At 44.2% G+C, this 12,590-nt stretch overlaps 1 protein-coding gene across 1 annotated transcript in view; it reads right to left on the bottom strand.

The window, feature by feature from the left end:
• Positions 1 to 3,938, bottom strand: part of LOC147434446 (uncharacterized) — a 63,560-nt gene extending 59,622 nt beyond the window's left edge. The window contains exon 1 of the mRNA XM_086490909.1: positions 3,665 to 3,938. Coding sequence (XP_086347035.1) covers positions 3,665 to 3,838 — 174 coding nt within the window. The 5' untranslated portion in view covers positions 3,839 to 3,938. The remainder of the gene's footprint in view (positions 1 to 3,664) is intronic.
• Positions 3,939 to 12,590: the final 8,652 nt, after the last annotated feature.

The following is a 12,590-nucleotide window of genomic DNA, read 5'->3' on the forward strand; positions in this document are numbered from 1 at the left end:
AGACCGGCATCTCAGCCACCTGTTCTTGCACCTTAGATACACGTTGTGGAGACTGCATGTTCTCCGTCAAGTGTACAAGTGTTTCCATTGACTGTGCGGTATGAATCACCTGCGCTCAAGCCTTAACAGGCTTTTGAATATGATCCAGTGACCCAACTTGCTGAGACGGAAGAGGAGGTTGCAGAAAGGCTAAAAACCTCGGGTTCTGCATTACTTGTGTGAACATAGCCACAGCAGTAGCCAACTGGGTCCTGGATATCATCATCCGTCTGTGGTGGTCTTGAAGACTCACCCACTTCATGTGTCTGTTGACCCTGTGAAGAGGAAACCTCTTCAGTCACATCATCTGGTCTGTCAGCCATAATTGCAATTCCCTGTGTCTGATCTATGATCCCCTGTGTCTTCAAGCCCAACCTGACCAAGGCTCACTTCTATGGGAAAAAGTGATTTAATCCCGGCAATGGAACCATGTAACCGGCCCGTTCAATCCAAAAAGGGCGGTAGACTTTAGACTTAAACCTTATTTGCTTTCACCCATTTAATTTGTCGCCCACTTTACCTGTACTTTCAAGACACAACAAAGGGGAGAGGGATATAGGCTGCTAGATTGCACCTGTATAAGTAGACCGACACCAGATTGGCCCCTAACTTAGGCACCCCTTTCGGTATTTCTTTATTGTTCAAAAGAGGGAATAAACGTTGTGGTTCCCTACAAGCTGCCCCGCACCAAGTCGGCTGAATTTCCACTGTTCCGGCCCGATTTCGGCAACATAATTGTACTAGGACACTTCACACTCCGTATTCCCACGCATTGACTGACTTTCCCGACGCATACGGGCACTTTGCAAAACCTGGCGAGAATCTGCAGCACGCTGAATTCTCTGTTTTCAGCCCCGAAAATGTGCCAGATCACCTGTACAACAGTCCCCTCGCGTCCCCGAACCTCCTGGGGGTATTAGGGACCGTTTGGGGCCAAAACCCTAAACCTGTAAAAATACACAGCAGGCTGTAATTTACTGTTTCGGGCTCCGTTTCGGGTGCCGGTCGCATCCGTAGCAAGTCCTCGAGCTCTCGCACTTGTAGGGCTACTTGCCCTTTGAATCGGACGAGATTTCTAGCGTGAAACCTCTCCAAATTCACATGTACCTGCGGGGGGATTAGCCGCTAGCTAATCCAGTACCTGTGCAAGAGGCTCTTGCCTCGGCAATCGCGCATGAACCCACACAACTGTACATTGGTCAATTGAAAAGCCCACTAGTGGGGCATAACATACTACCATAGGGGAGAGAGAGAGCAATGCGTAGCGTGCGGGGCATCACTCCTGGCACCGCACTGTACATAGGAGGGAAAGGAAGCACTCCATAGCTCTTAACCTGTGACCAAACCTGAAAATGAGCCTCTTTGCTCTTCAAATTCAGCGCCACATTCTCTTGCATGAGGAAAGTGCACCAGAATGTGCCACTTGGCGCATTTACAAGCATTTTCCCATTTCGGGGTTGCCGCCTAAAAATCTCCCAACCGGTTGCCCAGTTGACTTCACGGCAGAGTAAGAAAATGTTCTCCTTGTCACTCCGGAGGTAATGACGCAAACACATTTTCAGGTCCCAAAATAGCAGTTTCCTAAATTTTAGGAGATGCTACTATTGTATCTTTCTAGGTCATCCGACCCCCTTTGTACATTGTAGCCACACCCAGAACTGAAATGTAGCCTCTGTAGCAAAGGATTCCACTTTGGCTAGTCAATGACCCCACTTTGGCTAACTATAGTCCTTGTCCAACCTTAGTGCTCTCTTGCCCTCAGGCCTGGACTCCCTCTGGACAGTTCCACACTAGCTATGCAATGCAGGGTAGTTAGATTTCCCGAGGGGTGTTTCCAAAAAGTGAAAGTAAATAAATAATAAGAAAGAAATCAACAAAAAGGATAGATAGTAGTCACACGCTGGTGACAGCCAAAAACTCAATAAAACCTTATAAGTTAAAAACAATGCTTACATAGCACTTCCCAAGCGTCCCTCGATGCAATCACATGCACAGTTGTAATGCAGACATAGACTTCCTCGCGGAAAAGCATCTGCTTTCTCGAAAAGCAATCCCGCTGGAAAGCATCTGTCCTTCCTCAAAGTTTCCTCTGAACCCATCTTCATTCAAGTGCTTGCTTTTCCTTGTGCACAATTCTAACACAGTTCGGAATTTCCTCCTGACTATGGATATTCTTTTTCCGATGCACCCGTCACCCACCTTGTGACACATCAGGAATACCCATCACCTAATCCTTTCCTACCGAACTTACGGTACAATCTCCTTCACGATGCTACACCCATCTTATGACGCATCAGAGATGTCCATTCCCGGATGGTCGAATACTTCTTACCGATGCTCCCTGTCACCAATCCGATGTGACGCATCAGAAGTACCCGTTCCTGGTGGCCTTACAGATATTCCCGTTCACGGCGCTCGCGTCATTACTCTGAATGACGCACTAGGAATACTCTGTACTCAGATGTCTCCAGTGAGAAAAACCCTCTCACTTAAAATTCCAATAATTCATTTAGAATTATTTTTCCTTGGTGTTCCAAGCGAGAAAACCCTCTCCCTTATAAATCCAATAATTCATTAAGAATTATTTTTCTGTCAGATAAAGCCAATTTAGCAACACTCATGTACAAATACATAAGAATGAGGGCTCTGAGTGTCAACAAACAAATGCACCACAATGTGCCTACAACCCGTTGCATCCAAAGGCGTCACCTGAACTTGGCAAGAGGCCAAAGTGTCTGCACCAGATTTGTCACCCCTAAGTCCCCTATGTAGTGTGAGAACTCAGTAGCCTAAATCTGGAGCCAGTTAAGAACTGTGTGCTGGGTCCACTCTGTGAGATCCCTACCGCACAGAGGAAAGGAGAACCCCACCGCTGTGTCCAAAGCCTCAATGCCTCTAGCTGCAAGAAAGAGGACGTGGACTCGAAAGCAAGCCTCCTCCAGGTCAGGAGAAGGCAACCAAAACACAAAATATACTTGGAAGTTAGTTATAAGCCTTCATCTGAACTATGCCGATATATTTAAAACACAAAAATTACTGACTGAGGGTAGAAGGGAATGTACGTGCACAATTTTCCGCATGCTGCTTTTACCAGCATACGGAATGCTAGGTCAGACTTGGTTAATTACTATTTTTTAGCAGAATTGAGGTGATTGCAAACCACAGCAAGATTGAATGTGCAAATATGGGTATCTCAGCCACGCATATTTACATTCTATCCATCACCTGACCATAAAACTACAAGCAGAAGACCACAATATTCACTTAAGTACATTGCCTCCTACCAGTTTAGACAACCCTTTAAACTATTTGATCGGTTCTCGCATGAAAAACCAACAACAGTTTCATGCATACTGTTCAGCCCTAAGAAAACGTATGCTAATATATCACAATCAGGAAACCCATTCACGCAAGTTCTCCCAGATATTGCTGTCATGCTCCTAACTCATGAAATCCCTTATTTGATATATCAGTTTTCCCACAGGCCACTGCAATGCCAGTGACTCGGTGTGAGCTTCTCTACAAACATCCAAACCAGTATTGTGCCATCTCTCTCTCTCTCTCTCTCTCTCTCTCTCTCTCTCTCTCTCTCTCTCTCTCTCTCTCTCTCTCAACCTGAACTTGCCTTTGATCCAGAAGGAAGACGATGCTGCCTGCTGCTAAGGCTGGCGTGCTTGGAGCTGCTAATCCTGCGTTGATGATGGGGCTGAAACTCCTCACTCAGTAGATCGTCGCCTTCCTCGGTAGAATCGAAGCCGTTGAGATTGATGAGAGGCTCGTCCTTACTCAGCAAATCCATCGCTCGCTACGTACCTCTTGTTTCTGCGAAGTGCAGCCCCTATCTAGAGAGAGAGAGAGAGAGAGAGAGAGAGAACGTGAATGCCCGGTCTTAAAGAAAGAGAGAGAGAGAGAGAGAGATTTCATTATTGTCCTGGGAGGTCAAATAGGACCAAGAGAACATACATTGCCGGGTTCTTGCTAAAGGAGAACATGGAGAACTTAACTAAATGTTAATAAAACAAAATTGTGACTTATCACTTGGAGGGGCAGGGGAAGTGGTAAATGAAATGGCTTGGAGGTTTTTGGGACCCGAAACTCCTCAATGATAGCCTTGTTTCGGTTCCCGGCCCATTTGGTTGTTGCTCGTGCATTTCATTCTTTTTGAAGCTCTTGCTTCTTGACTTTAAGTTGAGCGGGTGTTAAGGCCTCACTGATCCAAATTTTAGTGCCCTTGAGGAGTCATGCTTGTTGTAGAAGCGCGATGGGCACCTCTTCATTTTTGAAGACAAGAATGCCTTGGTTGGTGCGATTGTCGTGGTGAACCTTCTCGATTGTGTCGGGGTTGGACCCAGTTGGGTGAATTGCTTGGTTGAGCTTGGCTAGAGTCGAAGTGCAGGTATCGTGCTCCCCCCACCGAGTAGAGGGCAACCCACTGATGCGAACGGAGAGTGCTAGTCCTTCAGCGGCGTTCTTGCATGCACTCTTCTACCTTGGAGGAGACGGTGATGGTTGCTTCGTGGACTTGGGTGGCAAGATTGGCCACACTTGTAGTGAGAGTGTGCCTCGAGTGTGCTCGAGTTCTTTTGCCTTGGCGAGGAGGTGGTTATTATCCGCTTGTTTTTGTGCCTCCAAGGAGGAGAGACTCGTCTCAAGGTTGCAAGACACGCCTTAAGCTCTGCATTGTCATCCTTGAGATCTTGAATTTCTGCTTGAAGACGGTCCATTGGATCCACTCACGGAGTGGGCACAGAAAGATGCGTCCGCTTGATGGGGGTGAATGAACTTCTACGTTGCATCATGGCTTGGGAGTTTGTTGCTTACCTCGTGGGAACTAGGTCTTGTGCTTGAAGGGGGTTTTTCACTGTGTGAAGTTTGCCCTAATCTTTAAGAGGTTTCAAAGAAGTCGCGACTCACGCAGGAGAGAAAGCCGAGCAAGAGGTTCAAAACAATCGAGCGAGCTCGCACAAGAGAGAGCGAGTCGAGTAGCTCAGTCCTCTGCTGCACGCCTCTTCTCACCCGCAGGGGACTGAAAGTCGTGTAGCTTCTTGAGGCCCTCTACTACACATCGCTTCTCAACCGCCTACAGTTATGTGCGTGATGTCGGGCAGTTCGTGCAAGGGAAAGTTTGGGGGTGGTGCATGGAGAAGAAGCACAAGGCGGAGCTGGCATGTGCCCTCCCCCCCCCCCCCCCCCCCCCCCCCAAGGGCTTCCCCTTGCACAAGGGGAGGTCAACGAGAGCTGAGAGCTGAGAGCTGGGAGCTTGAGAGAGAGAGAGAGAGAGAGAGAGAGAGAGAGAGAGAGAGAGAGAGAGAGAGAGAGAAGCGTAGCTCAGTTGTTGGTGAGACCTTTGTGATGCATCCCCAAGGTTGAGGGTTCAAGGCACACAAGTTGCCTTCTCTTGGGTGTTCCCACGGTCACCCCTCTAGGGTGTATTGTACAACAATGTGCAGTTGTAAATTTAATTAGCTATATAATACAAAGGAGAGAGAGGAGAAGAAAATTTTCGCTTGCCATCGAGGGGCCATAGTGTTTTCGCACGAGTGATTCATCTTAGGTGGCAACACTGCTTTTAGAAAGCGCCAAGTTTTGGGGGCCTTGGTCTAAAGTGATGTGGAAGTTTTCCGTCTTGGTCATCAACTGTGAGGCATTTTCGGCCTGCCCAAAGACAGAAAGTCTCTCTTTATATATATCTCTCTCGCGCAGTCGTGTGCACGATCAGAGAAGTTTCAAGCTCGGATTGTAGAGTTTTTTAGGGAGGAAAGAGCTCCAGAGGCTCTCATTATAAAATCGCCCCTATATGATGGTGTGTATTGGAAGCGTTTGCATTGATTTGAAATGGAAGGAGTTGTATTGACCTCTCTGTTCAATGAAGTGCAGGGAAGGTGTGAGGCCAAGGGCCAGTGGGAAACTGACACGGGTCCCTACCTATAAGTATAAGTACAGATGGCTAGGTGGAGCATGGGTTTCCCTACCCTATGGTCTCTCATTAGTATCAAAGCTTAACTTAGCACATGCTTTTTGGGGCTTGCATGCATGCACAAGAAGCAGATCGTGGAGAAGACAAAGACCAAGGAGCTCTCAAGGATGTGGATGCATGCAATACCCCTTGCATACACAAGCTTCCACCGATGACTTGCACAAAATCCCCACAAGTGGTGTTGTTGGGGTCGCGTGGGCATAAGCAATGTTTTTCCTTCTACACCGCATCAATCGTGCATGCTATGGCCCTACCTCTCTGTCTCATGGCTATGCGCTACTATGAGCCTTGGGTTCACACCCAAAGGCCACTCAACCTTTCAAAAGTGACTTTGGGGGTGGCCAAGGGCTGTTTCCAACCCCCCCTATACGTAGCAAGGCAAGTTTTTCCACCTTTTGATTGGCGGTAATCTTCTACGCTCAAAAGCGGCAGAGGCAAGGTTATCTCTTCAAAGAATCTTCCGAAGGACAATCATACACACAAATTTCAAACCACCAAGGCAAGGCTTGAAAGAAATCAAGGCACGGCCTTGATCTTGGAGAACTCTTCGACTACAAAAATTACACAACAACTTCTAACCACCAAAGCAAAGAAAGCTGGAGTTTTCCTGGAAGTTTGAAACCAAACCGACGCATGGCCTTGTGTTCTCAAGGTTTTTGAAAACAAATTCCAACCAAGCCTCCAAATTCGACAACAAATTCGGACAATCAAATCTAATATGGCTTCCACTTGGTATCTAGCAAGGCAATTTGGCAGAAAGTATATTGAAGGAATTTTGGCGCTCGTAATCGACATCAGGTCTGATCACGACACATTACCTCGGTGTTGGGATTTGATTTGGCACGGTCAAACAATGTCACAAATATGTTGTTGCTCATCGGCAAGTACTATATCAACTTGGCCATGCTTCGCAAGGTGTTGTTTCTTACAAGATATTTCCTTTTTCTTGCTCACCACAACATTGGACCATGGATTTAGACTTAAACATGCATCATACCTTTGATTTTGAAAAGCCCTTTTCCTTTAAGCCTATTGTTGCCCCACAATAGGGTACTCTCATGGAGGGTACTCACACGGAAACTGGCACAAACGATAGCATAAAGTTGCCCGATCTTAAGGAATTTAAAGCACTAGAATCATGAATGTGTGTTTTGGAAACAAACTATGCACATCTGAATGAGAACGTTACTAAAGTGTCTAATCTAATAGTGTAATTCATGCATTAGCAAGCTAAGGGCCCTGCAAGTGAGTAGCATATAATTTTTAAAGCCTTTAGGCTTGAAATTTTGATCTGCGACGTGTCGGAGCAAGGATACAATCCGGACTGATTGCTAATCCTCACTTTAAAAGAGGTGGATGAGTTGTTGAAAACAAGGGGAGGAGAAAGAACAAAACTACGATACGATAATTTAAAAACTACCTTGACACTAAAAGGTGAAGACTATAAATCATTGATGTCGCTCAAGAAGAAGGGCATCATACCATGTATACAGGTTGCCTTCGAGGATGTGTTCATAAAAGAATTTCTTCCTAGTAATAAGAAGGATAGAAATAGGAAAACATGGGATAAGTGTTCTATGCGACATCATAAGACTACTTCAATATATTTATCGCATTATAAAGATGTTACCCTACAGCTGGAGGGTCTAGATGACTTCCAACAGGTATGCGGGTTCATTCGTGGGTTAGTTCATGATCTTAAGAAGCATGTTAAAACCGAGGATCCAAAAACACTTAAGGAAGTTAAGGTGCAACCACATATTCATGATGATCCTGATAGTGCATAGCATGCATATGCATGAAAGTTCACATGCACGTGCATCTCATGGTAATCATTAAGCACGTGATAAAAGAAAAATTGTGGTAGCCTCATCTGATGTGTCCAAAAAGCCCAAGGGGGCATCGTTCAGATGAAGAATTTGAAAAAGTAAAGAAAGATAGGTTATGCTTTACTTGCATGGGAAGTGGGCATGGTAAAAAGGATTGTCCCAAAGGAAAATCTATTGTCGAGGGTAATGAAAAAGCTGCACACATGGTGGAATTACTTTCCCTAAAATCCTCTTTTCATTATTCAAATGTGAAAGTAACACATACTAAAGTGGTTCATGAGTGTTGTATTACAACCTCTATGTGGAAACCGATATTTGGCAACACGAACTTGTGAGAATGCATGGCTATATCCAAGGTCACACGGTGAGAATCTTGGTAGATGATGGAGCATCTCACAATTTCATTAATTGTAAGTTAGTGAAACGTCTCAATTTAACTCATACACCTAGTTTCCACCGCTACAAGGTAGCTATGATAAATGGCCATAATACTGAAGTGTGGGATACACAAGTTAAAGGTGTACCTCTTGAGGTCCAAGGGTATCGGATAGCCTTAGATTTTCAAGTAATGAAAATAGATAGGGCAGATGTGGTGTTAAGTTGGGAGTGGTTGCATGGGTTAGGATCATCATTACATATTAGCTATGAGCATCACAATCTTATTTTTGTTGTGCACATCATGTTGTTGGGAAAAAAAGATATATCTTGATCACCTTTCATTTATACAGTCAAGTTTATGAAGCTCTCTTTGAATGATGAAATAGGGGAGCTCTTTTTGTGTTACTCTTTCTGTCATTTGCTATCAAATGTTGATAATGATTGAAGATTCCTCAACATTGCATGCTTCTCTTTCTTCTCTTGCTACTTCTCCATTACCACAACAAGAAAAGGTTGCCAATAAATTGAAGGAACTCTTAATGGTATACAAAGATGTTTCTCCATAAGATTTACCTCTTGGGTTACCGTCGACGTGTTTCTATGCAGCACGGCATATATGTGGTTGCAGGTAGTAAGCTCGTTAGTAAACTGCCCAACAAAATGAGTCATTTTGAGCTAGCGAGGTAGAATGTTAGTTTTTGACTACCTTAGTAGAGGGTTCATCCAACCTAGTTCATCACCATGGGCATCTCCCATTATGTTGCTGATGAAAAAGGATAGTAGTATGCGCATGTGTATGGATTATCGTGGTATGAACACGATAACTATTAAGAATAAGTATTTGTTGTTGTTGCGAGTAGATGAGTTGTTTAATAAACTCACATATGCCGCATTTTTATGAGTATAGATATGCAATCAGGGTATCATCAAGCTAGAATTAGACTTACTGATATACATAAAGCTATTTTTTGAACAAGGTTTGGACATTATGATTTTTTTGTTCTGCCTTTTGGTTTAACCAGTGCACCAGCTACTTTCATGGCGCTTATGGATAGTGTCTTGAAACAATATCTGGGAAAGTTTTTGTCATTGTTTTTCTTGAGACATCATAGGCTATACTGCATCTGAGAAAGAGCAATTTTATCATTTGAAGTAGGTGTTTGCTCTTCTTCAACAACACTTATTCTATGTTAGAATCCAAGTGTGATTTTTTGTAGAAAAAAATTCACTATTGGGGCCATGTAATTTCTATTGCGGTCCTTCATATGAATCAATTTAAAGCGGATGTCATCCGTCAATGGCCTTCTACTAAAAATTTGAATGAGCTCCAAATTTTTCTTTGGATTTGTAGATTTTGATCACAGGTTCCTTAAAACCTATGCAAGAATTTTTCAGACCAATTAAAAGCCAAAGACAAAGCATTTCATTGGGGAGAAGCTCAACAATAGAGTTTTGATGCACTTAAGGTCGCTATTATACCCATCTTAGCTATTGTGGATGTGAGACTAGAGGAAGTACTGAATCGTTCTCTCTACCTATAAGGACAAGGGCAACCCAGGGGGTCACGGACCTAGGCCAAGGACCTAGACGGCTTAGAATGTGGACTGGTGATCCAATTAGACTAGGGCAATGAGCCACGTTGTCTATATATAGGGTGGTAGGGAGGTGGATCTCCTAAGCTAGTCCCCTGGGTTCTTAGATTGGTATCGAGAGCAAGGTTCATTTTTGGGGGAAAGTGCGTGGTCACCTCTATCACTTTGCTTTCATGCTCATGCAAACTGGGGGAGAAGACAACGAGGACGACCGCACGTGCAAGACCGCTTAGGCAAGGAGGGAGCAGCACTCGACCTCTACCAAATCGACTGCAGGCGGGCTCGTTGGGAGCGTAAGTCGAGGGGAGGAAATCCCATAATAGGGGCGTGGTGGGAGGAGCAATGAAGCTCTCTCTCTCTCTCTCTCTCTCTCTCTCTCTCTCTCTCTCTCTCTCTCTCTCTCTCTCTCTCTCTCTCTCTCTCTCTCTCTCTCTGTGTGTGTGGCTCGCTGCGTGCAGAGGGTTGCCATGGTTGGGGTTCAAGGGTGTTTGCACACGGGGCCGCCCACCTTTAGAGCCCTTGGAGGCCATTAGCACTCGGGAGGGTGCCCATGGCAACCCCCACTCCCGTCATCTTCTTATTCTTGTTGTCTTGGTCAAGCGAAGCCAGGCACCATAAGTGCAAGAAACCAAGGCCATGGATGAGGGGCGCAAAAATTTCTCAAAAATTACAACAATTTCAAATCAATTGCTACACACGCCAAGAAGCCATAATTATTAGTTTTCAAAATAATCAACAAGCTAGAGAGATTTATGCCGATGTGTTTAATAGGCTAGTAATACGTGTCAATTGCAAGCACTAAAGAGGTGTAATTTTTGGCTTGGAAAGCAAATCGGACACATTACGGTCTTCTCCAATAAGGGTATTAAGTTCATATAGCATCAAGGAGCTTTGACGAAAGTTATGGCTTGTTGTTCAACCTCGGTATCATCTACTAGTGGTTTCTACTTGGCACGGCCAATCAAGGTAGTTTTAATTGTTCTCATCTGACAACATTGAAGATAAGGTATCTTCTATTCTCTTGCTAGCACACAACACATCGCCATGGATTCGGACGTTAACATGAATCATGCATTTGATTTTGAGCACTCTATGCCAAATCCACTTGATGTTGCTCCGCGATCGGAGTTCATGGAGAGTACCTGCTCGACACAAGGATCGGATGATAGCTATAAGTTGCTTGATATACAAGAGTTTCGTGCACTACAAACATGTATATCTGTGATGGAGAATAATTTTTCACGTTTGAATGAAAATGCTACTAAATTATCAGATTTAGTAGTTCAATATATGCAACAATAGACCAAGGGTTCTGCTGGCACACATATGTAGGAGCAAGGCTCCAATTAGGAACAGGGTCCCAATCTGGATTCTCTGTACTCTCTCACCCAAAAAGAGCTGGATGATTTTGTTGAAAAATACAAAACCTTTAAGGGAGAAGAAAAAGAACACAATAAAGATGCAGTGAATATACTCCTTAGTATATGGGATGGGATTCACAATGTGCGACGCACTCCATATGCAGTTAAGGAATTGCAATAAGTATGAGATTAGAAGGCAAGGCCTACAAATTCTCTCAGGGAGAAGGGCATCATACCACAAGCTTGGGTAGCCTTTGAGGTTGTATTAGAAAAAAAAAATTGTCCACGAATGAAGCAGTTTGAGAAGGCTAAAAAAGCATTAAGGAATATTTGGACTCTCAAAGGGGCCCTATAAGGAGGTTTGACTTTGCCTCTCTTGTCCAAAGTGAGCAACCCGGTGAAGTACATAAACGCTTTGTCAAAACCCTATCATCCAACATATCATTGGAAAGATCCTAGAAAGTAGGTTCTAAATCCCCAAACACTAACAAATTTGGAGTTGATTTGCAGAAGTTATGGCCTCCCACTGAAGCTGAAATGTGGGGAAAGATTCCATTTATAAGACAGAGTTGTCACATCAAAAAATGGAATCTTATAGAATATAAGGAATCTAATGGCATGCTATATATCAATGGATAGATATCGATGAGTACATTCTAAATCCAAAAGACCCGACAAGTTTTGATTTCATTTGTAAAATTTTTACCGCGCGTCAGTTTTGGACAAGAGGAGAAAGTCAAAGTCCTTATAGGGCCCATTTGAGAGTCCAAAATTTCCCGAATGAAAAACTTTGCTTTCCATGTTGAGAGAGTGGGCATGGCAAAAAAGATTATACCAAGGGAAAATATGATGCCCAAGGAAAAGAGCGAGCATTGCACATGGTGCAATTGTTGCCTCTTGAGTCCTCCTCTTTTTTCTCCAATGTGGAGGTAACACACACCAAGGTGGTGCATGAATGTTGTATCACGGCTTCCATGTGGCATCCAACCTTTGATCCACATGAGTTGGTGCATATGCATGGGTTCATCCAAGGGCACAAGGTGCGGATCTTGGTGGATGATGGTGCTTCACACAATTTCATTAACAATAAGTTAGTGAAATGTCTCAAGTTGCCTCAAGCTGATTTTTCATCGTTACAAGGCACCGATGATTACTTGCCATGATGTCGAGGTGTGGGACACTCAAGTGAAAGATGTGACATTGAAAATTCAAGGGTATCACACATCTCTAAACTTCTAGGTTATGCATATGGAGCGAGTAGATGTGGTACTAGGTAGAGAGTGGTTACATAGTCTAGGACTATCACTTAAGTGTAGCTATGAGCACAACAGCTTAATGTTCGAATCTAATGGCGTGCACATGCTGCTGTTGGGAGAGAAGGACGTGCCTTCTTCACCACTCATTTATACAATAG

Source organism: Adiantum capillus-veneris, chromosome 19 (assembly GCF_014529385.1).
Source record: "Adiantum capillus-veneris isolate H3 chromosome 19, ASM1452938v2, whole genome shotgun sequence".
NCBI classification, from domain to species: Eukaryota; Viridiplantae; Streptophyta; class Polypodiopsida; order Polypodiales; family Pteridaceae; genus Adiantum; species Adiantum capillus-veneris.